Source organism: Bos mutus, chromosome 6 (genome assembly GCF_027580195.1).
Source record: "Bos mutus isolate GX-2022 chromosome 6, NWIPB_WYAK_1.1, whole genome shotgun sequence".
Classification (NCBI taxonomy): Eukaryota; Metazoa; Chordata; class Mammalia; order Artiodactyla; family Bovidae; genus Bos; species Bos mutus.
The window spans coordinates 70,802,049-70,829,148 of record NC_091622.1 but is presented as its reverse complement, the minus strand read 5'-3'; the positions used below and the strand labels follow the sequence as shown (position 1 = coordinate 70,829,148).

General features: G+C 39.5%; 1 protein-coding gene across 2 annotated transcripts; it reads right to left on the bottom strand.

Moving 5' to 3' along the window:
* Positions 1–27,100, bottom strand: TMEM165 (transmembrane protein 165). Of its 2 annotated transcripts, XM_070372433.1 has the most exons (7): positions 26,163–26,243; positions 24,885–24,933; positions 16,287–16,512; positions 6,149–6,324; positions 5,426–5,608; positions 1,618–1,723; positions 1–827 (listed from the first exon to the last, which is right to left on the bottom strand). In XM_070372433.1, the coding sequence occupies exons 2-7, from the start codon at positions 24,930–24,932 to the stop codon at positions 751–753; spliced, it is 816 nt and encodes a 271-aa protein (XP_070228534.1). In that variant the 5' UTR covers position 24,933; positions 26,163–26,243; the 3' UTR covers positions 1–750. The 2 variants fall into 2 exon arrangements, with proteins under 2 accessions (XP_070228534.1, XP_070228533.1); XM_070372432.1 differs by lacking the exons at positions 24,885–24,933; positions 26,163–26,243 and adding an exon at positions 26,672–27,100.

Here is a 27,100-nt window from a genome sequence, read left to right as displayed (position 1 = left end):
CACTGGTCATACCACTTTTATTTATGATGTATGTTACATTGTTTATTCAATATAGAAAAAATATGAATACACTCACAGTATTCTCTTAATTTGGTAATTCCACATGGTCAAATATTGACTGTTACTGTATTGGGTTTTCTACCCAATTAAAAAAGAGGAAGAAAGGACCTGGCAAACAGTTGTCATGTTAATAACAGCAATACCTTTCTCTTGCTCTTAAAAGACAAATTTTGAAAAGACTTCTGATTAAACTACTGCTTACTGGCTCAGGAAAATGTTTTAAAAGATAGAAATTAATTAATTCTTTCCCCCAGGAAGAATTTTAGGATAAACATCTTAAAACACCCTGGTTATCCAGGAGAAAATTTATATTCTTTACAAAGAGGTCAGTCAGTGCTGAAAAAAAATCAAGTGGCAGACCCCCCTGAACAACAGTTCTCTACATAATACTACCCCCACCTCACCCCCAGCCAAAAAGAAAAAGCCAATAAAATAAAAACGGAGACCTTATGTTAACATAATTATGCTGGAGAAAAGGAAAAATTCACACAAATATCCGGTTTCTTTTAAAACTCCATTTTGCAAATAGAATCAGTGATTATTTCTTTTGGACATAATACTTCCATTAAGTGGGTCAAACTCACAAATCAGTACTACAAAATACAGTATTTTCCATCACTTTTAGTTGTAATATACACTATGTACATAAAGTTACCTATCTTAAACTAAATACAAATGAACAATAGCACATTAAAAACCAGAATCGGGACTTATAAATAGTGCAGAAAATGCAAACGCCAAAAATACGATGCCTCCTATGATTGTCACTGTAAGAGAACAGAAAAAAGTTAAAGGCAAATTCCTCTAAGCCATGATGTTGCCTATTCTTCTAGCAAACTAACATTAAAAAAAAATTAGAAATACTTCAACCTCATTTCCACAGTAAAATACTTAATGTGCCCAACTCTAAACAGTTAAGAATCAGTTTATTTTCCAGCACTGTTTTAAAAACAATTATATTAAATTCAGACAGTGCTGATAAGCAACAATAGAACTATAACTCATCTTAAAAGCCAGTTATGGGGGTTGAAGGGGTGGAAAGGCTCAAAAGGGAGGGGATATATGTATACATATAGCTGATTCACTTTTGTACAGCAGAAACACAATACTGCAAAGCAATTATACTCCAATTAAAAAAATTATAAAAATTTTCAACAACTTCTGAACAAGCAAAGAGACTCTTTCTATTCCATTTTTAAGATCAGCTACATAGGAAATTTTCAGCTGAATCAGTAAATATAATCTCCACCTACGATTCCCAATTCTGTATGTTTTCAAAGCTTAAAAGTTCTCAAATGTCCACATAATTGTTTCATTGACTTAAATGTTGACAAAAAGCTACTATGAATCCAGTAATGCTTTGATGTGACTTTATGTTTTACTAACATCTACACATGTGAAAAACGGCCCATGTTTGCAATAGCAGAACCAATACGCTGGACTTCTGATTATCGTAACAAAGACATAGTTTACTTTCGAAGACACACACTCTTTTTCTAACCTCAGTGATTCTAAAAGTTAAATGGTATTTTCTAGTTAAAAAAATAAAAGACTGACCAGTTCTGACGGAGATTTTCTGTGCTATCATTCTTCCTCCGATGACTGCCAGGCCAGTGCAGAGGCAGTGTCCCACTGTTCCCCCCACTGCTACACCATAGGGATCCTAGAAACAAGGGCAGCGTTAATCTAAAGCCAAGCTGGAAACTGCCACCTGAGAAACACGACTACTTTCCAGCCATGAAAAGAGGACAGTAACAACACCAAAGCAGAAAAAAGTTCGACAAATTCAGGTGTGTTATTTATAAAACGGGTAATGGCTGCTTGAAGGAATATGTTCCAATTATACCTAAGACTAGAGATAAAAGGAAAATAAATTCAATGTGCAAGATCAAAAAAACCTAATCCAGTCTCTCAGCAGTTGCTGAACCTATCTCACATGCAATATTTCACTCAAGTGAGTGCTAAGGAGACAGCCTGGGCACCTCTTCCCTCAGGCAGTATTTGATACTCTAAGAAACTATGCCAGCCTTTACAGTGTTGTCTGACGATGCTTCCTAAGAAGAGACCCTGCCTCTCAACCTCTGCTGAGCTAAAGCACCAGGACACGGTATCATTCAGTACACAACTGCCACCATAGCAGACTGGAGGCACTCAGACTGGGAGACCAGTGAAAGTTTTCCAGAAAAGACAGCGCTGAAGGACAAGCTGGATCACCTGACTTGGCAGCAGGCCAGCAGCAGGAGACAGCCCTGGAACACCCGTGTGTTTCTAGAGAGAACCAGTGTCGCAAGCAAGGAGTCCATCATGGTAGGAGGGGGGGTGTCATGAAGCCTCAAGTTTAGACTTTTTAAGACACTGACTGGTTTCTAACTGGGGAGTGATATGACAGGTTGTGCTTTAAAAGTTAAGTCTAAAGTGAACTGGAGGGAAAGAAGACAAAAGCAAGTGATCAACTGAGAAATTCCTCCAGTAGCCCTGGGAAGAGAATGCTGGCCTGTATTGGCATGGGAGCCCAGGCAGAGAAAAGCAGATAGATTTGAGAGAAACTGAAACATGACTGATATATCTTAATGACAAATGACAGGTATGAAAAAAATCAGACACTCAAGTTCCTTACCCATAATTCTCTAGATGAATTGTAGTGATACCAAGGTGAGTAAAACAGGTAGAGGAATAAAGGAAAATGGAGAAACCATGTGTGGATGCCAACAGAAGTTAAAAGTAAAGTAAAGAAGTTCAAGAATCATTTGGGTTCACTGGAGAAGAAGCGACAGGACCGAAAATAATAATCCCAGGAGAGAAGGGCGGAAGCTGTTGACGATACAGTCATGAGGAAGGCAGCACTGAAGGATGACAGCAGAAGAGCAGCCCAGGGGAGACTGAAGAGGTGACCAAGCAAGTAGCCTCCCAACAAGACCACGGCAGGACCCATCTGTGGCTGCAGTGAACTTAAAACACCGCTGAGTCAGAAACTGTGGAGTCCAGTGTGTTTAGTAAGCAAGGAAGTAGAGCCAACTCCTGTTCCCATCACAGCCAAGCTCTCCAAGGCTGAGGGAAGTAGGGCACGAAGAAGCTTTATATTTCGAAGAGAAGCAGAGTTAAGGGGGTAGAACTTTTGTAGGTGAGAAAAACTCGTGCATGCTAAAATGCTAACAAGATTGGCCTGGAAGAAAGGCAAAGATTCTAAGCTTTAGGTGGGAGCATAGAGGGCAGAGACCCGAACAGGCGGGAGAGCACTACCACTGTGATGGGTGCGAATGAAGAAATGACTTCTGCTTTCCTCCGTGAAGTAGGAAGCAGGCCCATTTGCTGGGGTGGGCAGTGTGTGCGCGAACTGGGGAAATGGAGACAACTGGACATGTGTTCACGGGGAACGGAAGAGTGGGACTGCGTTCCGCAGATTCTGTGCGTCACACCCTGTAAAACTAATAGATGATGATTTCATTCTATTTTAAAATGACACCTGAAAAATCACTGGATTAAATAAAATGGTTCCTTTAATACAGAATTTTTCAGTCTTTGTTATTTTGTATATTCCATCTTCAAAACGAAAAACGTTATAGTGTTTGCCAAATTTACTGGACCCTGGAACCTTTTTCCTCAACCTTTTTCTTTGTTGTTGTTTAGTACCTATCAACATCTCAAAGGACACTAGAGGATTCTGTGAAATTCAAAGTGGGGATGCTGAATTCTACTGGAAATAGAAATGAAGTTTAGTCTAAAATGGAGTGAATTAGACTACAGCATGGATTATACAAAAAAGTTACCCCCCCCAAATTAAGAATATTAAAGTAACAAAAATAGACAAGTACATCTGTGCCCCTGAAGAGCTCATTACCTGTCCCCGTGGTGCCGAGTGCAGAAGGCGGCTAACGCCCAGTGCCCCCTGTGTCTGGGACCCTACATGCGTTGGCTTGTTTCAGCCCGAAACCACCCAGGAAGCAGATGCTGCAGTAATGTGCTCACGTGGCAAGAGACTCGACCCCAGGAAGCATACGCTGCACTGCTGGCAGGCAAGCAGTGGGCCACAGGAACCCAGGGAATGCTGAGCCTGTCCCAAGTTACTCTGTGCCACTTAGGTGACAGTATTAAGAAAAAAGCAACAATTCTGCCATGATAGCTCACATGGCAGAACCACCACCACCACCACGAAATGGTCACTTACTTTCAAGTCCCAGTTCTGGCAATCTGAATGCCAGTAAAAAAAGGCTACAAATCAAGAAAAATATAGGACAAAGCCATTAAAATGACATTTAAAAAGAAAGTTTATTTTTAAACATAGGATCAAACGAAAAATTGAGTTCCCTATTTTCTCCCAAAAATACAGCATTTTTGAGGCTTCTTTGACAAAACTGTCCAGCTTTAACTATTTTAGCCCTGGCCTTTCAATTCTTGTTTTATATTCTGAACTGCAGCCTATGCTGAGCAACTCATTGTTTTATGGTAGATACCTCCTAAGAGTTAAAAACAAATTCAAATCAAGCTTGCTATCTAAAATCTTACCATCTGACTAAGAACAATGTAATTTAATAGATATAAAATCATAAATAGCATCAGTTAGGATCAACAAGAGCTGAAAAGTAGCAGCATTTCTGTCCCACAACTGTCTCCTCAGCAGATCTTAATCCGTGTGAACAAGAGACCCTCATGTAAACTTTACTAGTCCCTTCAGAAAAAATAAGGATTTAACATTTTCTTTAAAAAGCTATTTTTACAGAGTGGCACCTGACAGCGCTGAACAAGAGAGCAGAAGAGCCTAGTCTTGGCTCTAGTCCTTGTCCTTGCTACCAACTGCCAGCTGGCTTCTGTCCTAGTGACAAGCCACCTCTCTGGGCCTCAGGAATTGATCCATAAAGAAAAGGCTAGGACAAGATGATCTGAGATCTCCTCTGCCTTAGTATCTTAGGACTGAGTAACCTAGGGCTAAGACAAATTTTCTAAGTAACCTTTGTAACACTCAAATTATTTTTTTAGCACAAGGAATGGAAGAAACCAGAGACACCTACTTTTAATGTTTTAGGCATTTGCCAAACTGGCCTTTAATAATAATATACCAGTTTATGTTCTCAACAAATATATAAAGGAAGGTTCTGAGAAAAGAAAAAGAAAAAAAAAAAACTAAGCCATAACAACAGCCACACCGTCATTTTGGCAAAACTGAAAGAGGAGTCAAAAGAGAGTAATCTGATTGATTGCAGAAACTGGGAAAAGGTCAGTTCTAAAGGTTAGCATTGTTATTAGATCTAAAACGTATTGTCAAGCATACGAAGTCATCCCTTGACCCACCTTGACTCTGTCCAGTGACCTCTGGAGCAAAGTAATGTTAGTTTTAATACAGAAGCAGTTGTCTCCAAGTACCACTTACCTCTCTAGCTGCCAAAACAATTGTAGTCAGTTGAGAGCGATCACCCCATTCTGCTAAGAATGTTAATGTAAGAGCCTGAACAAAGATGGGTGAAATAAAATGCAGCCACTTTTTCTGAGGTATTGTTGTGCTTGTACCCGTTTCAACATCTCCTGGTCCATTTAAGAGTTTGGTTCGTTGAAACTAAATTAAAAAAAAAAAAAAAAAAAAAGACATTAACCCCAGAAACCAAGTCAGTATAGCCCAAAATGCTTAATCGTTCTTTTAAAGAGTGTTTAAAGTCTATGGGAATATGCTCTCAGAAGCTAAAGTTATGTGATCCCAACTTATCTTTTGAACCACTGGTCTCACATGGCAACAAATGCAACATTCTCAATTTTTCCAATTCTTCTCAACAAAATAAATAAAACATTATTTATTGACCACTTGTTACCCTAGATGTTGTGGAAAGAAACAGGGAAAATTATAAACAAGTTCCTGTTTTTCAGGAGCTTATAATCAATCTAATTAAGAAACCTGATTACACATTTATCCCTGAAGCCTTTCTCTACCAGATTTCCACTCACCCAGTCCTATCACAGCCACATGTAAGAATGGAAACCAAACAAAAGAAGCTATTTCTGTGTAGCCCACACACGTCACAGATACGGACGACCACTGAAAAGCTTTATATAGTGCTTACTCTTCATAGTTGAGTGCCTTTTTAACAGCACTCTGACTTACTTCTTCATCTTTTTTCTTTAATTCTGCTTGAACTTCTTCTAGTTCCTCTTGACCTTCATCTGGACTCATCTTTAAGCCTTCCCGAAGCATTCTAATGCCAAAAATGGCAAATAATGCAGTTGAAACATAGTATGTATACACCCTGGGGATGACAGTGGTGGCATAACCAAACAAAACTGCAAGAAAATGCAATGATATGTCTGATTAATTAGCAGATTATACACCAACCAAAGAAACAGCTAACTTCAGAAGTCATCATTTACCCCTGTTTTAAAGGGAAAATGGTTCACATTAAAAGCTAACAGGTAAGAACCTTAAATTCTACTTCTTTCTCTCCACTAATATTGAGCCCTTAGGTCTAACCAATGACCTATCTATCACAGCTTAGCAAGAAATCAGTGGTGCAGCTGAAGGTGGCAGAGGTTCCACACAGATCTCTCGTGAGATCTAAAGATAATCATCTCCTCTTCAGACACCTTCCGCCAGAGGCTGGCTTGCCACAGGTCATGCAGGGCACAGTACTTTAGTTAGGAGAGTAACTTTGATGTACGCTACACATCTCATGATCTTATAACCTGGAAGCTATATGACTGTCCTACGTGGTATTTCTTCATCACAGATCTAAGTTACAAACCTCTATCGTGAAGAATCATGACAAGATTCTCATGTGGCATGATTGAAACTATGCTTCTTTGCAACTATTTAAAATAAATATACTTTACGAAGGAAAACAATTCCATATATATATATACACATACACACATATATACATAACAGACTCAACCTTATTCAGTATTATTCTTTCCTCTCATTAAAGTAGAGAGGGATAACTGTATAAGTTACACAAAAAACTACACCTGGAACTATATCAAGAATCCAAACCCTAACTGTGAAACACATTCATGTTGATAATATGAAGTTAGTAATTAAAAACTATGGCAGGGCCAGAGGGCATTTCCATATATATAATAAATACAATTACTCTTCACTTCACCAGCTCTTTTTCTAAAATGGGCACAACACTTATAAAACTGCCTAATCAGATATATAACTGCATAGGTGAACCATTCCCTGATTCATTGTATTACAAAATGAAAAACTTTAAAATCATGTTTAGAAATGTAAACCTATGCTTCTGTGCATATCAATATTGCCCCCCCCCCAACAAATACACAATACAGACATATTTTCTAGTTCTGTCCACTGAAAAGGCCCAAATGTCTTAGTAACAATGAACCAACTTTGCACTCAGATCTTGGTTTCTAATGTGCTTCCCACTAAAAGGCTCTTCAGAGAAATTGCTAATTCCAGTACTGGGCAAAGTAGGTATAAGATGAACCCGCACTATCTTGTTATATTAGAAAGGAAGGAAGAACAAAAACAAAAAATAGCATGTCACAAGGACACAGGAGTCATCAGCCTGGAGGGGTTTCCAGCTGCCCTCTTGTTAATTTAAGGAACAATATAGTTAAGTAATTAATTATAAACCACTGAAAAAAAGGAGTTCATCAGTTTATATTAATAATAAACAGACAAACCAATGTGAATGGGGAGAGTTCTTTCTTGGAATAGCATATCAGGGCTCACTGGTAAATGTGGATGGGGTTTTGGAATTAGCCAGTATTTTGCAAGCATCGAGGCAGAGTTCAGATCATGTGAGAGCCATCAATTGATGCTAAACAATGGGGAGTAGGGTATGTGTACTGTCTTAAAGTGTCTCCCAAAAGATTACAAATTAACTGTGAGGGAGGATGAAGACAGTGTACCCTTTACTAGGAGATCATCAGTGAGGGACAAGTGGACGCCACATGCTTCCAGGTGTGACACTCTTCAGAGGGGCACCGTCGGCTCTGCAGGGTTCTAGTCAAGAATGCGTAACCCCAATCTAGTCACGAGGCAAAAACCACACAAAGGCAAGATGAGGAGCTGCCCATTAAAGGGGGAGGGGGATGTAGTTTCAAAAAAGTATTATAAAACACATAAGAAAAGCCTATAGAAACATCTCAGATTAAAAACTAAAGAGAACTAAATGCACTATCTGACCTAGACTAGATCCTCTACAGAAGGATAGACACTATTATCAGATCAACTGACAAAATTAAAATATGGATAAGATTAATGTATCAATCTATGTCTATAAAGATGTATACTGTGTATATATACTTTATAGATATATAAAATGTGTGTATATACACATATTGTACACCTAGAAATACATAGAGATATAAAGAGAGAGGTCACAAATGCTAAAGCAAATGTGGTAAAAATGTTAACAGGTGATTCTGGATAAAAGGTATATGGGTATCCGACTATCTTATTTTGCAACTTTGTAAATTTAAAATATTTTCCATAAATGGTTTTTAAAATCTTAGAAAGAAATGCAGCAAATCTTTTAAATCTCAATTTAGTTTTCCTTTTATCTTCAGATAATCTAAAAGAACTACTTACTGACACAATCCCATGATTTCTGCCTTGACATCTCCACAGAGAGCAAAAACCTATCTGGCACTATAACATTGTTCTTCTTCCCCTGGTTACTGTCCCTCTATCTCCTCTTTGGAAGCCTTTCCTCAGACACCCGAGTACTTTGGTTCTGCGAACAATGAGAGGTTATTTCTCTTTAAGCAAATGGTTTGCATCAAGTCAAAAATCACTGACTTACAAGTAATTAAACTGAAAACATGTGGCACAAGAATATTAGTTGAGGGGGGACTAAGTGGGCCAAGGGTTAAAAACTATGCGGAATGTCAATATTTACGGTACCTTTTTTTTTTCCAGAGATAAGAATGTAACTAGAAGCAGGGAGTGTCTTAGAAACCAAGAGAATAAAAAGATGAGAATGCCCATGAATGTGGTGTGAGGGGCTCATTAAAATGAAAACTGAACTCTGTAATAAGGAAAGCTGATGACTGAAGGCTTTGAAACACAAAGACTTTCCAGTTTGTGGAAGATGAAGTTTGTGAGATCTATTTCCGTAAGTTCAACTTCCACAGGCACATTCCCTTAAAACTCCTCTTGCCTGTAGCTGAGGAGTTGCGGGTCCTCCATGCCCACATCCCTTCACAGCTGCCCTCTGCCCCTCTACCAAGATGCCTTTCACCCAGCTTCCTACAGTGCCTTTCTCACAGCATAAAAAGATATCCTAGGGCACCAAAGAGAGGGTCTGAAATACTGATACACCTAGTCAAGGCATCATAACCCAGAGATAGGGCTTCGGGTCTTCCCTGTCTTACACAAGTTTCTAATGTCATGGCATTGAAATAATAGCATGACAGGCACCGGAAACAATGGCCATGGATGAGAAATAGAGTATTTTGGCTTCAGTGGGAATAATTTTTACTTAGAAATTGTGCTTCTTTCATTCCCCCAACCAGGGGCATGCTTTTCCCTAAGGCAGAGTCTTGCTATAACAAAGAGAGCATCACAAAGATACTAAATCTCAGTGGCTTACTTCCCCATGCAGCCCAAGCCTAGCTGTGCTTCCAGGCCCAGTCCCACCAGCCAGCCATTTTAGAATCAGAATTCTAAACAGACAGCTGCCATGGGACATATATATCATGTTTATTAAGTTAAAAAACCAAGTAAATGTTTTCTGATACAAAATACGCCTGACTTAGATGGTTTACTATGGACCAATTGTCATAGCAATTAGGCAGTGTGACAGACATTTTTCATAAATTGAATGAGCTAAATCTGTAGCTCCAAGGCCCCATTAAACATGTGATATAACACAACTTTAAAATCCCTTATTGATAAAAGTACACTGAAATTAAAAATATTTCAATTTTCTCAACTACTTCCTTCTAAATATATCCAGTTAAACAAAGGACCTCTAAATAAAAGACTAATATGTATCAGTACAGTCATTTGATGAATTTTAGAAAAACTTTTTTTGGTATACTTGATGGTATCCAACTGCTTTTAACAAAATTGACAGAAGGCCTTATTAAGTTGTCAGTTGGTAAATCACTTAAAATCACTTGGTGATAGACTAGTATGTGATTTTTGGCATATAACCCAGGAGTTCAGTGGACTGAGTGACAAGGCTATAACAAAATTCCTTCCTGTCTACTTTTATGAATAAAATATCTCAGCCCTTATATCTATGTTTTTAATAGATCTTATATCTATTTTTATAAGATCTAATAGATTTTATATCTATTGTTTTTAAAGATCAGAACTGACTTTAAACCTAGCTTCATTCTAGCAATAAGTATCGTCCATGGACAATTTTAAAAGTACAGTTCTATCATCTCATTACGAGATGCATTTCCAACTTTTAAAAACTGTTTACTTAAATTTGTGATATTTTATTTTGATCAACTCTGTCCTAATAACTATAACTCAACTGATAAAAAATTTTAACATTTATAGACTTAATAAAGGAAATTTTCACTATGTTCTACAATTCAATTTAAAGATGTTTTTGCTACAGATAAATATGACAATGTGATCCACAAAAGACTTTCAAGCAAAAAATTTCATAGGGATAAAATTCTGTGAGGAAAGTAAACGAAAATAAGAATTAAAGGAGAGAAAAGATGTAAATTTCCAAATGTTTATTTATTATTAAAGGAATGATGGTGTTAGTGAACGTAAGGATCAAACTCCCAATGGTATTTAGATTCCACTGGGTGTATCTTATTTTTGGCCACACCTCAGCATATGGAACTTCGCTCACAAGGGATCGAACCCACATTCCCTGCAATGGCAGCACAGAGTCTTTAACACTGAATCACCAGCAAAGTCCACCACTGGGTGTATTTTAAAGAACAGGGCAAGCAGACCCAAGACCTAGACAACTGGCGCAGGCCCACTCTGGTCAAGTCAGGAAGAAAATCAACGGTAACCTTACAGCTGCCTCTTGTTTAGTTGCTCAGTCGTGCCCGACTCTTTGCAACCCCATGGATTATAGCCCACCAGGCTCCGCTGTCCATGGGATTCTCGAGGCAAGAATACTAGAGTGGGTTGCCATCTCCTTCTCCAGAGGATCTTCCTGACCCAGGGATCAAACCCAAGTCTCCCGCATTGGCAGGTGGGTTCTTTACCACTAGTGCCACCTAGCAAGCCCACAGCTGCTCCATCTCCCAGCTCATCCCTTTGAGGCCCTCTTCCAGATCTGCCTTGAGTTTTCTATGGTCACTCCTTCCAAGGAACAAACTCACAAAAACTGAGAAGCTGCCTCTCTTGATGGGTCTGAATTTTAGTGAGAAATTTTGAAAAAAGCTAAAGACAAGAATGCCAGATGGAGGCTGTTCAGACATCAAGCTCTCTTCAGGGTGGGATGTAGCAGGAGGAGACACTCTCAGAACCACTGTATTACCCAGCAGCCCACCCTACTTCCACCAGGCATCCCTGGTCACAGACCCAACACATTTCTAGGCAAGCAGTTGGTTCTAAACAAGTATCTATTGAATTAATTAGCTTTTATTGTAATTAAGGGCTTCCCTGAATGGCTCAGCAGGTAAAGAATCGGCCTGCAACGCAGGAGACACAGGAGACTCGGGTTTGATCCCTGGCTGGAGAAGATCCCCTGGAGAACCAAAATGGCAGCCCACTCCAGTATTCTTGCCTGGAGAATCCCATGGACAGAGGAGACTGGTGGGCTACAGTCCAAACCCAAAGGGTCACAGAGTTGGACATGACTGAGCAACTACGCATGCATTCCAAATAATGTGAAAATATCCAAATAAATGGTTCAACGGCTGTGTCCTGGGCACAGCTGGGCCATACCCAGATGCAAAGCCTTTTTATGATAAGGAGGAAGAGAACTAACTGGTGTAGAACTAACCAGATGGCTTGCTTGTTTTACTGCATTTAATCTTACTATTCTTTAAGGATGGTGCTATTATTATCCTGAGTTTACAGCAAAGATTCTCCAGGGGCTTAAATAACTTAGAAAGTCATAATGGAGTAAAAATATAATTATTTTCCAATGACTTTTTAGCTTCAAACCTTTTCCCAATAAAGTCTTATCAAACAGAAGACAGTAAAATTTTTCTCAAAGGAAAGACTGGGGGCCCATAGCTCCCCCGACTGTGTAGCTTCCAGGCTTCATCCACCTCTTGCTGCAGAACCTCTTATCCTGAAGAAAGCCATCAGAAACCCTTGGATTCAGAGTCAGACACAGCTGCCTCAGAATCTCAGCTCCACTGCCTGTGAGCCACGAATGGATAATATGTCCCTCTCTCTGTCCATCTGTAACAGGACAGGGGCTTGTCCCAAAGAGGGCCTGAAGTGTCATGCACACAGATGGTGCTCAGCAAACAGCAGCCACGTGACCTGCTCCAGTTTGCATAATGAGCAAGCAGTAGAGGCTGGATTCAGCCCCAGGCTCAAGATGTCAGATTTCATGCCTTTCCTGCCACTTGCGCCCTCCAAAAGCAGCTCCAGGCCCCTAAATAGAACACAGAGAAAGGGCTCAGGATGCAAAGGCAAGCCAGTTTAGGAGCAAATCTGGAATGCTAACAAGAAAAAAACACTGTCAAACTGGAAATTTCACAAAGGAAAGCAATATCCCCACACATACAGACTGCTGAAATTCGCCAGCACTGAACTCAACCATCTAGGGTGCATCAGTTCAGTGTGGACAAGGCTGACGAGAAAACAGTGCGGCAAACAGATCTGAGCGGTGCAGCAGGGTTTACCTGCCCTGAAAGACTGTTACACATGCGTGACACCAGGGACTTCTTTCGTTTGGGAATTTCTTTCTTCATCAGTTTGCAAATGTAGTATGTATTTAAATACTATATAATAAATGTTAGAACACTGATAAGATAAAAAAATACCAACTATAACAATTTAACGTTCAACATACCAAAAATTACATCTTTGAAACTTCTTGAATTTAAGATGAAAAGTGAGAGGGGGCACACAGTCTTTCAAAATGATTTTAGAGATATACAGGGAAGAGGCTTGAAGACCACTGATACAGCCTGTTCCTTCAAACAGTCCACATGAGAGAAGCTGTCAGTACCAGCAGTCAGAGGGAGACAGGCCAAGGGTCAGGACAGAAGAGATTAGCCCTGCTCAGACCTAAGGGACAGTAGCTAAACCCAAGCAGAGTGGGAAGAATGTATGAAGCCAGGTTCTGAGGAGGGAATGGGCAGAGAGAGGACAGTCTTTCAGTTGTCCTTAAAGATGGAAGTTTCAAAAATAAAATTCTCTGGTATTATTCAAACTCATTCCAAAAAGTGACTTCACCATTTACAACCTGTCCCACTTATCCTATTTCCTAGAATCAGAATTTGCTTTTGAAGAGAAAGTTGTTTTTATTGTGAAATATGAATAATGCTAATGCTAATACCCAAATGTGAAAAGTAGTAAATTTTTAAATTCAATAAAATACTCATTCTGTTTAAAAAGACAGACTTAACAAGCATCTCAGCAGCCAGTAATGGAGCCTGTCCTGTACTGTGCTTCAGGAGAAGTCTGCTGCACACTGAAAGAGTAGGGGTGAATGAGTACTTGAAATATAAGGGCTCGTTTTAATACAAACCACAACCCCATGAGGCAGTTATATACTATCTCCAGTTAATGGACGGGGAATTGAAGCCCAAAGAGGCTAGGTAACTTGTCATTAGGTTAAAACACGGCAGAATTAAACTTTAATCCAAGTCTGATGCTAAGGGGGAAACTCGTTCTTTTCCACCCAACTACATGGCTCAAGGTAGCTTTCGAATCAGAGACTAAACTATGTTCAATTATTTAGTGTTAGGTTTACGTTCTCTTGGTCTTAATTTTTTTTTTAATTGAAGCCTATATAATAGTAACTCAAATAGTAACGCAAACTGGGACTCTAAGAATGTTTCATTCCTTTACTAATAATGGCTAAGAATAGCTTAATAGTACACAATACACTGAACATGATACCTCATTATTTGATTACCAAATGTCCACCAACAGGAAACACGCATTTCTCCGTGGTGGCCTGAGTCCTACTTCTTAGATATCAGATATAACTAAATTTATCTGGACTTAAAAAGACAAAAAGAAAGCAAAAATATCCATAGCGAAAGCAAGGATCAAGGTACTGACAGCTCCTTTCACCTGGACTAGCTAAAGGAATAAGCTTTATCGGCGGTCTTCAAACCTCTTCCTTGCATATCTCTAAAACCATTTTGAAAAACTACTTAAGCCCTCTCACTTTTCATCTTAAGTTCAAGGAGTTTCAAAGATCTAATTTTTGGTATAGTGGGTAAAATTGTTAGTTGTTTTTTTAAAATGTTTGTCTTATAAGTGTTTTAACACTTATTACACAATATTTAAATTCATATTACATGTGCTTGTTAAAATCTGTCTTTTTAAACATATTATAATGAGTACTTTGAATCAAATATATAATTTTACTATTTTTTCCATTTGGATATTAGCATTAGTGAATAAATGAGGAGTATGTATCTTCGGTAAGTGATGCTGGGAACACTGGACAGCTACGTGTAAAAGAATGAAATTAGAACACTCCCTAAACACTAGACACAAAAATGAACTCAAAATGGATTAAAAGCCCTAAATATAAGACCGGGCACTATAAAACTCTGAGAGGAAAACGTAGGCAGAAGATTCTTTGACATAAATCTCAGAAAGATCTTTTTGATTCACTTCCTATAGTAATTAAAATAAAAACAAAAATAAACAAATAGTATCTAATTAAACTTAAAAGCTTTAGCACAGCAAAAGGAAACCATAAACAAGAGACAATCCTCGAATGGGAGAAAATATGTGTAAACAAAGCAACTGACAAGGGATTAATCTCCAAAATATACAAACAGCTCCAGCAGCTCATTATTTAAAAACTAAATAACCCAATCAACAAATGGAAGACCTAAATACACATTTCTCTGAAGATACACAAATGGGCAAAAAGCACATGAAAAGATGCTCATCATCACTAAGTATCAGCGAAATGCAAATCAAAACTACAGTGAGGTATTACCTCACACCGGTCAGAACAGCCATCATCAGGACGTCTATAAGTAATAAATGCTGGAGGAGGTGTGAAGAAAAGGGAACCCTCCTACACTGTTGGTGGGAATATCAACTGGTACAGCCACTATGGAGAATTATATGGAGTTTCCTTGAAAAACTAAAAACAGAACTACCACATGACCCAGCTGGGCATATACCCAGAGAAAACCGTACCTCAAAAAGATACATGCACCCAAATGGTGACTGCAGCACACGACAGCCAGGACAGGGAAGCAATCTAAATGTCTATCAACAGAGGGATAGGTACAGAAGATGTGGTACATACACACAATAGAATGTTACTCAGCAGTAAAAAAGAAAAAAAAGAACAAAATAATGCTATTTGCAGCAATATGGATAGAACTAGAGCTTGTCATACTTAGTAAAGTCAGTAGGACACAGAAAGACAAATATTACATGACATCGCTTATAGTGAGTGAGTGAGTGAAAGTCAGCCAGCCGTGTCTGACTCTTTGCAACCCCACGGTCTATCCATGAGAATTCTCTAGGTTTCTTGCCTAGAGTGGGTTGCGACTCCCTTCTCCGTGGGATCTTCCTGACCCCGGGATCGAACTCAGGTCTCCTGCATTGCAGGCAGATTCTGTGCCGTCTGTGCTACCAGGGAAGCCCACAGATTACATGTGGAATCTAAAAAAATAAAAAAAGGGTAGGGGTACAAATGAACTTATTTACAAAACAGAAGTAGAGTCATGGATATGGAAATCAAGCTTATGGTTACCAGGGAATAAGGGCAGGGGGAGGCTGGGTGGCAAGAGATGAACTGGGAAAATGGGACTGACATATACACACTGCTGTATGTAAAACAGGTGACTAACAGTAACCTGCTGCACAGCGCAGGAAACTCTACTTAATACTCTGAAATGGACTAAACGGGAAAAGAATCTAAAAAAAAATGAGGAGCATGTATCTTGATTGTGAATAGCTAAAAATTTAATTTTAAAAGTGCAATATGGTTTTTAGGAATTTTTGTACTGAAAACATTTTCTGTTTCCTAAGGTCTGGAACATGAACCAAATTCCAACCTAACTGTTGGAACGACCCAGGGACTCAATGCTGTCACGAGCATGTGTGCTCAGCCACTAGGGGGCCCTCAGTGCGGCCACACTTTCTCTCAAACGCAACAGACTCATCAAGGGGAAAAAGCACTCACCTGATAAACACGTCATTAGGCCCAAGGCAAGCATAGCACCAGCCAATACTGTCAAACGGTTATAGCGCATTGCCATGATGGCTGCTATAAAAAATGTCTTATCACCCAGTTCAGATACAATGATGACTGATATGGCAGCCACAAATGCATGGATAAATCCCAAATTAGTTTGGGTAGCTGGATCGTCTTTATTGGTATGAACTGGAGCAGCTGGTGTAAATCCTTTCTGAAATTAGAAAATACATATTAGCTGTTTTTTTAAAAATAATAATAATAATAAAATAAAATAATAGCATTATTTTAAATTATTTAACTTGTAGGTGAATTGTTTTTCTATTGTAGTCATTAGACTCATTTACTGTCTAACCACTGCTTAGTGATGACAGCAACCTCTGATTGATGGTTGCTAAAATGGAAATCCAAGCACAAGTCTACAAAACAATTTAGAAAAAGAAAAGAGACCAGCTCTAGCCACACATTAAAATTACCCTATTTTCTAAATGCATGTGAATTGAGCTCTTAGCTATGCCTCATTCAAATCTTTGTTCATAATTTAGGTGTAAGACCCAAGGTATCCTTATCAAACTTTCAAGTAACAGGAAGCTGAGAGAAATTTCATGGACACTTAAGAGAACAAAGCAGGATCCGAAAGCTCTCAGTAGCCTAGAGGAAGAGCTGGCTCTAGCTAAGCTGAGATCTAATATCGCTGGATATATGGATGGTCCTACACCAATACCCTAGGCTGTAACGCGGCCTAATAAAGAAGATAAGCTGAGTCTTTGTTGCTGTTAAGGCCATTTTGAGTTGAAAATGTGACAAAGTTCCAAAAAAAGCACCAAGCACTTTAAAGAGTTAATGACAAGTCCATCTTCTGTGCCTCACAGTCCTTCCCCAAAGTTCTGTACTGGCTCTGAGGCACCACATTTTAAGGCACCACCACCCTCTGAAGGCAACCTCAGACAGAAGAGAGTCTAAAACCAGGAGCTGGCAAGCTACTGGTAAGAGTAGATTCAGCTGAAAATTATTTTTTCATTTTTTATGGGATTGCAAAAAAAGAAAAAGGGAAGGAGGGAGGGAGAGGGTTGGAGAGAAGTAGGAAAGGAACATTAGGCAACAGAGACCCTAAGGGAGCCTACAAATACGTGGCCAAACCTAAAATATTTATTATCTGGCCCATGACCAAAAAAAAGGTTTGCTAACTCAGGCTGTAAAACAATCACATAAGGACTGGGTGCCTAATGTTCCAATAACTGAGAAAGTCTATATGAAAGTCTCTGTGGGCCCAAGAGATAGAAGTAAAAAGTTACAGGTGGCAGGTTATATATAGCTTAACACAGAGAAAAGAGTTCTGCCTCATGGGGGTTTCCAGAGGTTGAAATGGACAGCTAGCCTGAGTGCATTCTTAGTCATGTCCGACTCTCTGCGACCCCATGGATTGCAGCCTGCCAGGGTCCTCAGTCCGTGGGATTTTTCAGGCAAGAATATTGGGAGTGGGTTGCCGTTTCCTCCTCCAGGGGCCTTCCCGACCCAGGGATGACACTAGAGTCTCCTACACTGATAGGCCGATTCTTTACCCCAGAGCTACCTGGGAAGCCCATATGACATAAACCTGACTCCCTAAGTCCACGATAAGGGTCAGAAAACCTTATTAAAGCACTCCTCAGACTAGACCTCTAAGGTAAAGATTTGGGAAATTTAACAATGCAGAAAATATTTGGCGTTAGGGCTAAATTGAAAGGGCAGCCGTGGAAGGCCAGCTCATGATTAACCAAGTACCATTTATTCTAGCTTTCTCTCCGTCATTATTTTAATTCCAACTATGCTGGTTTTCTTTTGAAAATGAGTTTCCTTTCTATTTAAATACCCTGAGAGAATTAAACATGATAAAAAAAAATATGCATTTTCATTCAGTTTTCACTAATGCAAAATTTTCCTCTTGGAAATACTTTTTGTATGAAAAAATCTTTTTTCAAAATATTTAGGACCTGAAATCCAAGAAAATATTTTAGGAATAAATATATACCATTTACAACCAATTTCAAACAGAAAATGTTTACTTTTAAAAACAAACACAATAGTGATCAAAACACATATTCTCATAGTTTTTTGTTTCCCAGCTATAAAACAGAGGCCACGTTACTTAGCCTCTCCATTCCTCTATGAAATTATGAGGATAAAATAAAACTTGCCTTTTAAGCACAAAGCAAAACAAAAACTGATGCTTGTGAACTGTGGTGTTGGAGAAGACTCTTTAAGAGTCCCTTGGAAAGCAAGGAGATCAAACCAGTCAATCCTAAAAGAAATTAACCTTGAATAATCATTAGAAGCTTAAGTTGAAGCTACCAATACTTTGGACACCTGATGTGAAGAGCCAACTCACTGGAAAAGACCCTGCTGCTGGGAAAGACTGAAGGCAGGAGGAGAAGGGGACGACAGAGGATAAGATGGTTGGATGGTATCATCGATTTAATGGACATGAGCAAACTCATGTGTGAGCAAACTCAGGGAGATAGTAAAGGACAAGGAAGCCTGGCATGCTGCAGTACATGGGGTCACAAAGAATCAGAAACAACTCGGTGACTCAACAACAGCAAAACAAAAACTATATATTCTTGAAATCTATATACAGAGCATAAAAAAAAAAATCAACTTATAGTTTTTGTTATATATTGAGCTGGTTCTGGACAGCCCAAATTAGTGTTAAACAGCCACCAACCATGGTGTGATTAAGAATTTAAAACAAAAGTACCAGGGTATTATGAGGGGTGGGGGGGTGGTGTGTGTGTGTGTGTGTGTGTGTACACTCAATTGTGTCTGTTTGCGACCCCATGGACTGTAACCCACCAGGCTCCCATATCCATGGAATCTTCCAAACAAGAATACGGAGTGGCTGTCATTTCCTCCTCCAGGGGATCTTCCCGACCCAGAAATGGAATCTCCATCTTGGGCAGCTCCTGCATTGGCAGGCGAATTCTTTACCACTGGGCCACCTGGGAAGCCCACTATGAAGATAGAGGATTTAAAAACTTAAAATGTTAATAAATGCATAAAATGATGTTACTATTCATTCATCTGTTGTCAATTACCCAAGTAATTACTATGTGCAAGGACTAGCTTCTTTTCCTAGTTCATCTTCAGAGGGGCAGAATGTAATGGTTTAATACATGGGCTCTGGAGTCAGATTGTCAGCGTTCACAGCCAAGACATTACTAGTTACTGTATGACCTTGGGCCAGTAAGTTTACCTCCCTGTGACTCAAGTTACATCCCTATGATGAGGGGTATCTGTCATAGATTGATAAGGCTGTTGTTAGGATTAAATGAATACACATAAAGCCCTGAGAACGGTGCCTAATACACAGTAAACAGTTGCAGTTAGTTATTACAGCACACCACAAACTTGACCAGTTAAATCATCCCAAAACTAATTTCATCATGACCTTCTTAAGCCTACAACATAAAATACAAATACTTAATTCTGGTAACTATACAACATGTCCCATGTAATCACATACTGATTCCCAAAATGAATCTTATATTTCCTAGTGAAGGATGAGCCAGAGCAACACTGTCCAACAGTAAATAATGCAAGCCACATACTGTAATTTTTTAATTTCTAGAGAATTCTTTAGCAGTCCAGTGGTTAGCCAGATATTAAAAAATAAAAACAGATAAAATTATTTTTAGTATTATTTTATTTAACCCAATAGACCCAAAATACTACTCTAGGAATATTTTTCAAATGACTAATGAGATATTTAACCCTCTTTTTTTAATCAAATCTTCCAATGCCAGTGTGTATCTACTCACTGCACACATCTCATGCACCTCTCAATTCGGACCTGCCACATCTTTTCAAGTGCTTAAGAACAGTCACATGGCTCACAACTGTAGTATTGAACAGTGCAGTTCAACAGTACCAGTTTTTGGTAACCACAAGCTTTCTATCATGCAGTCCTATTTCCCTTCCTACCGTCTTATTATCCTCCTATTTATCTAGATTCCTCAAGATCCAATTTCTGTGGAACCTCTTGAGCAATGCCTACCCCAGCAACTCCAGCCCCTAAGGATCCCACTCTCCTCAAACTGAAGGCATGCTGTGGGCAATGAGTCATGGCAAGTACATGACTGAAACAGTTTGAGACAGGAACACTCAGGAAGTTAAACTTTATGTACTAGAAACAAGTATAAACATATTGTTATCATTTGTAACAGTTAAAAGAGACAAAATAACTAAATGCCCATACACAGGGAACTGGTTAATAAATGGTAGCTGCATTTACTGGAATATTATGGGCTAAAAATAAGAATGTTTCATATACACTAACAAGAAAAAAATCACTAAGACATTTTTAAGTTGAAAAAAGTATGTTCTATGTATGTGGTCACTGTATTATGTTATGGGGTGGAGAGTCAGGCAGGTTTATAAAGCATACACACAGTTGCTAATGCTTAAGAAATCTCAGGAAACAGTAACAGTGGCCAGGGAAGGAACCAGGATGACTAGAACAGGTGTGGGCAAACTTTCTCTTAAAGGGCCAAATATTTAACCTCTTGGGCCATAAAGTTTCTTTGGTAATTACCCAATTGGTGCTAGGGTCTGAGATCAGCCATAGGTAATACTTAAATGAATGGCCTGCTGCTGCTAAGTCGCTTCAGTTGTGTCCGACTCTGTGAGACCCCATAGACGGCAGCCCACCAGGCTCCCTCGTCCCTGGGATTCTCCAGGTAAGAACACTGGAGTGGGTTGCCATTTCCTTCTCCAATGAATGGCCTAGCTCTATTCTAATAAAACGTTACTTACAAAAAGAGGCAATCAGTGGTAAACTAGTTTGCTGACCCCTGAGCTAGAATACAAAAGGAGACATACTTTTCATTCTACATTCTTCTGTACCTTTTGGATTTTTCACTATGCTCATGATTAAAGACACCTATTGTGCACCACTTCAAAAATCACTTGACCCAATCTCTTACCCCAGCCATGGATGATCAATTCTGCAAGCTGTAACTGGCTTCAGGCAGATCCAACCAGAAAGTAACCGTTCTGCACACCCTTATTCACTACACTACCCAGAAGTGTGGAGGAGTCGAACCCTACGGGCCAACCTTTTACCAATACCAAGGAATCAATTCTGAGGTTCATTTCATAAAGCTGCTGGAAAGTCTCAGCAGGATGTGTGCTAGTCACTCATGGAGCAGACAACTTGAAAATGCATGAGGTACATCAACCTCCTTCCCTGGACTGACAATTTGAAAGAAAACAGGCTTTATTCTGAGAACAGGGAGTAAACCATCAGATGAATGACTGGAGTAAGATAAGAAAGATAAACTGGGCCCACACTGAAAAGCCTGTATGTTTATGGACCAGCTTAGAGGCAAGGCAGAAGCCTTTTAAAGTTTTTGAGTAGAAGACACAAATGTAATTAAGGCACTGTGACTAACAGATCAGGACAGAAAGTAAAGAATACCAGCCACTGAACCAATTAATTAGGAGGTCTACTGCACAAGACTCATGTTGAAGACAAAATAAAGGAAAAAATCCTGTACATGATGAGAAAGAAAAATAACAGAATTTTTAAAAGGCAAAGAATCAAAGATGCTATTCATATTCCTCTAAGGTATATGGGAAAGAGGAATAAAAATAAAGGGCCTGGTTTCACACATGTTCGACTTGAGGATAAAAAGCATTTCAAATAAAGATTTCCAGGAGGTTTGGAAATCCAAGAGATTTCAGAAATGAAACACCTGAGTTTAGGCCAGCATAGTCTCAAAGTATGTATTTGGTTGCTGGCAACCTGAATTTATCAGCTGGAGCTTTGCAAGACTAGATTTCTAAGGGAAAAGGCAGAAATTACATTGAAAAAAATGAGCTTCAGACAATGTCTATATTTAGGGAAGGGAGTGGAGGAGGGAAACAAAGAGAAAATTGTCTTGGATATTTAGAGAGGCAGGCAGAAGAACACCACAGATGGTCAAGTTAGGGGCAATCATCATTTCACTGAGCTACTAGCTAAATGCCGGGGATTTTCATACACACTGTTTTATCTGATACTCAAAAACCTGAAAGCTGTTATCCCAATTTAACATCAAAGAAGAAACTGAGAACCAATAGGGTTAAATAACTTCCTCAAGTTCATGCAAACTGAGGTAGAGTAGGACTCTTAAAAACGTAGAGAGTTAACAGTGTTAAAGAATAATTGAAAAAGAGCCCTGGATTTAGCAATTAATTAGGTTACAGGTATCCTTCAAAAATGAACTTTCAATATAAAGACATGGGATGATGCCAGATAACAGAAGACTAAAGCAAGGTGAAAAAGCGGCTAATTCTCTAGTTAGAAATTTCATTTATAAAGCTGAAGAAAAGAAACTAATACAATCAAGCAGTTAAAACAATTGCCTTTTGCCTCACCCCGTCCAATCAGGCAAAACCTGTGGGAATGTGTAAGCAGATAAAAAGGAACCTAAGAAAAGGAGAGAGTAAAGTTACGGAGGAAGTAAAGTGCTAGAGGTCAGGAGTACGGGCACATGGAGAGAGGAGGTATGGAAAGTGTGATAATTACGTCCATTTCAGAAGAAAGGCAGAAAGTACTAGCATAGAAGCCAATACTTAGATTAGTACAGGAAGGCCAGAGGCAGCGACTGTAATTCTGATTTCGGCATTCCACTGATCAGTTACACAGCGCGAAAGTAACGAAATACATTCTGCTCCTCAGTACAAATACCATTCTTGCAGATTTGGATCTAAAATCCATATTATTTACATCCTGAGAGTAGGGTCAGTAACTTATAATTAAAAACCAAAGACAAAAAACTTAATAAAACTCTTCTTTACTTAAAGTTAAAATTAGTTTGAAATTGCAAAACTGTGAAAAAGCACCCTCATTTAGAGAATAACCTTTTATTCTTTAGAATAAAAATATTCTAAATATCTAAAGATTCTTCTCTTTATCTTCAAGAAAAGGAAGAAAATAACAATTAACAATGAAAAAATTTCTATTCTAGTTCCAGAGTTCAAATGAACACATATGTATTAAAACTCATACAGATAGCTGCATCAGAATCTCCATCTACACATAATGAAACTAGTGAGGATGAAGACGCTTTCTTTTAAACAAAATCTACAGCCTGCTCCCAAGAAAAACATTGATGTCCCTGCAAAAACAAAAACAAAAGTCCCTCAACAAGTTACCACACAAGAAGTGAGATTATCTGAAGATAAAGGAGTTTTGGAAAGCGCTTAAAACTGGCTTACAACTGTCTCCTTCCCATTGCTTTATTGTATCAAGTCAGAAAAACCTTTCCAAAGTTGGAAAAATGTGTGTAAAAATACATGCATAACTTAAACCGCGACACCATTGATAAACTTGGTTTTAAAAGATGGCATTAAAATAAATAAAATTACATTTTATTATAAATATTCATGATCATCTTTTTATTTGTGGATGGCTTAGCTTTTTAAATATTTTTTATGAATTTACTGTTAATTCATATTAGAATATATTTAACAATTACATTTTTATCTTAATGAATGTTTATGTTTGCTTTTATAAATGTTACGGTTTTGCAATGTGTTTATAAATTTTGACATTTGAAATGTATTGTTTCATTAATTTTTTAAAAATTAACTGCTCTGATAGTAGAACACCAACATAATAAATGCAATAACATCAGATCACTTCATTCTGAATTAACAATGAGTAAGACAAGGGTCTTCATGCCTGATGGCTTCCATCTTAGCTGTAAAGAGGTTAGAACTGGGAGTTTGGATTGGATGGAGCAGGACTGAAACTTAATGAAAAAAGAAAAAAGTTTAAAATTTTGTCTGAAAGGCCTTTGTGTTAAAAGATACTACATAAAAGAAATGGCAAGAAATAGTAAAGTAGAAACACAGTACAGAGAATTTGTTCTGGGTCAAGTGGTAGGCTTCTGCGGATTTATCAACAGAGCTTTACAACCAGAGCAATCCTTCCTTAGTCTTCCAGAATACACAGCAAATTGCAAATTACCTCTGTTAAATCTATCTGAACTCCCTGACCTAAAGGGACTTAATGCTTCTTGGAGTTCATACTCTGACAGGAAAGGAATAAGAAAAAAACTGAGTATGTCACTAGAGGTAAACTGCATAAATCAAAGGATCCCAGTGAGCAACAGTGCTTTTTTCATGGGTTTGTGAAATGGGGTTTATTTTTAACTGTAAGTTCAGAGTAAACTCCCTCAACTTTTTTTTTACCTCATTATAGAGAGAGAAAAAAAAATCCAATGTAGAAAATCCTATTAGAAGTTCAGTAATCTTGCTTCAAAGCACCCTGTAAGATACAACTACATTTTTACAATACATCTTACATTTGAAAGCTCCCTAATAAAGGAGATTTTTTTTCTTCCTCTCCGTTTTCAAAAGAGGAAACTAATATAGTGGCATGAAAACATATATTGATGTATCCTACACTTTAAAAAGATCTGCTGCAGGTAGCTGCAAAGCAAAACAGTTGAAACTTTTTGATATTCGGTGATGCTGAGTCCTTGCTACATGGCTATTAAACTTAACTCTGATCATATCTTACTTCTACCAAGTGGACAAAAAAAAGCAAATGATACTTACATTACATAGTTTAGAAAATATGTGGGGGAAAAAAAACTCTTCCAACATACTGTAATACAAGAGGGGAAAAAAAAAAACACTTGAGCCAAAACAAAAAGTTACATGAAAATACAATTAAAAACAAAATAATTAGATTCTACTAAAATACAGAAAAATTTCCTAGTGTCTAAGAAGAACCACCAAGAATATACCAAAATAGTAAAAACACAAATTATATTGTGCCTGTCCGTTCCCTCCAAACCCCGAGTTTTAAAGACAGGATTCTTAGGACACTTGAATATGGTCACTGGACACTCTTGCCTTTTTTTTTTTACACAGCTATACTTCTCCCAGCTGTCTAAAAGGGTATCAAGCGGCATACCTACCACTATTTGTATCTTAAAAATCACTATATGACCAAAACTTTAATTTAAGACCTGGAAAATAACATAACCCAAAATACTTATTGCTTTAAAATAAACTTCTGATAAAGAGTGAAATGACAGAAATCTAAAAGATGAACATTAAGAATGAGTTTCATGAATCAGCATTTCAGTTCCATTTCGGAAATGGACATGGCAAGCTGGGTCAGCTGGACCCAGGAGTCACAGGCAGGAGACAGAAATCATTCTAAGTCAGAAATTTCAGGGAAGTCTTCAGAGAGGAGATAACCTGCTGCTTCTTGAAAAGTGGGAAAGGTTCTGAGCAGTGGGCTTCAAGCTCACTAATCCCCTTTTACTTATAGGTCTTTGTTGGAAAGCAACAGAGCACATGGCAGGCCTTGGATGTGAGTACAGTGGTGACTGGGAGTGGGGCTAAAAAGCCTGGAGGGGTTGACTGCAGTCAGATTACCAAGAAACCTGAATATCCTGCTGAAGAGGCTGGACTGAAATCAGCAAGCCAGGCAACTCACTGAAGATTTCTGAGAAGTAAAATGCAATTCAATGGTAGGAAGATAAGTTAGGTGAGGACAGGCTGGAGGTAGCCTGGGGTGGAAATGTAATGGTTGAGTGCCCATGTCCTCTACTAGAAAAGACTACAGAGGATCTGAGTTCAGAAATCCAAACTGGAAATGAGGAGAAAGCCCAGGACCCAGAATGGGATTAAATATAAAAATGCTACTGAGATTTTGAACACTAGTCACTAAGTGATTATATTAACATAAATTAAGATGTTAATATCTACTTAGTGAAGGCCAAAATGCAAGATTCTGGTACACTTATAAATTTAGTCTTTGGCATCCCACACTGCTTGCATACAAAGACAGACTATTCCTCTGCATTCCTCAGGGTTACTTACTGCAAGCCAGAGCACGTTTTTAACAGTCACCCTTCCTTATCCACATATATTTGGCAAAAATCACAAGTTGTGCAGAACTGAATTTGGTCAACAGTTCGGGATAAGCTGTTTCAACAATGAAATGACAGATGTTATTATTCTCAGAGAATACGAAAAGCCTTCCAGCTGCCCTCCGTTAAAAACTTTTTACTTGGGATGAGTATTTCCAGCTCTCTAGGATCCATCTGATCAACAAGACGCCCCGTTCCTCAGCAGCATCTGCATCCTCCCGAACTAAAGGTTTACAGGGGGCTCCCAGCTCTGCTCTCCCCTCCCCCATAAGGAGCCGGGCGAGGCCAGCGCCCACCCGGGAAGGGCACACTCCCCGGTCTTCCACCCCGGGAAGCCGGGGCCGAGGTCCCCTCCCCGCGCCGGCAGCCTGAGTCGAGGGCGGCGCTCCGGTAGCGGCGAGCCTGGTACCCGGCGCCGCCGGCTCTGCAGCCTCGCCCTCCCGGGCCCGTCCCGCTTACCTCGACCCGGGCCGGCTCGGGGCCCTGCACGGCCGCGGGCTGCGGCTGCAGCTGCTGGGCAGGCGCTGGCGGTTCCTTGTTCCGGTGGCTGAGGGCTTCGTCGGGTACGGCCCGGACCCCGGCCGGGGCCCACAGCAAAGGAACCAGCAAGACCAGAAACAGCCCGGGCGCAGATGCGCGGCCGCTACCCCGGGCCGCCGCCGCCATCCCGCCCGCCGAGACGGCCGCGCACCGGCGTCTCAGGAGGAAGTGCGGGTGACTGGAAGCTTCGACCCCGAGCCGTTCCCGGACGCGCCCCCCACGCCTCGCCGCCGCGGCTCAGGGAGGAGCCTGCAGCATGCGGGAAGTGACCAACGGAGGACGTGAGACAGGGCGGGCCGGCGTCTACCGCCGGCGACTGGTCCTCCCCCGCCCCTGACCACACGACTC

Excerpts from the sequence above, each read along its gene's own strand:
- TMEM165 (XM_070372432.1), bottom strand. The coding sequence starts at position 26,878 with ATGGCGGCGGCGGCCCGGGGTAGCGGCCGCGCATCTGCGCCCGGGCTG. Across the intron at positions 16,513-26,671 it reads CCGAGCCGGCCCGGGTCGAG|AAAGGATTTACACCAGCTGC; the intron begins GTAAGCGGGACG and ends TTCTAATTTCAG. Across the intron at positions 6,325-16,286 it reads CCTAATGACGTGTTTATCAG|TTTTGTTTGGTTATGCCACC; the intron begins GTGAGTGCTTTT and ends ATTTTCTTGCAG.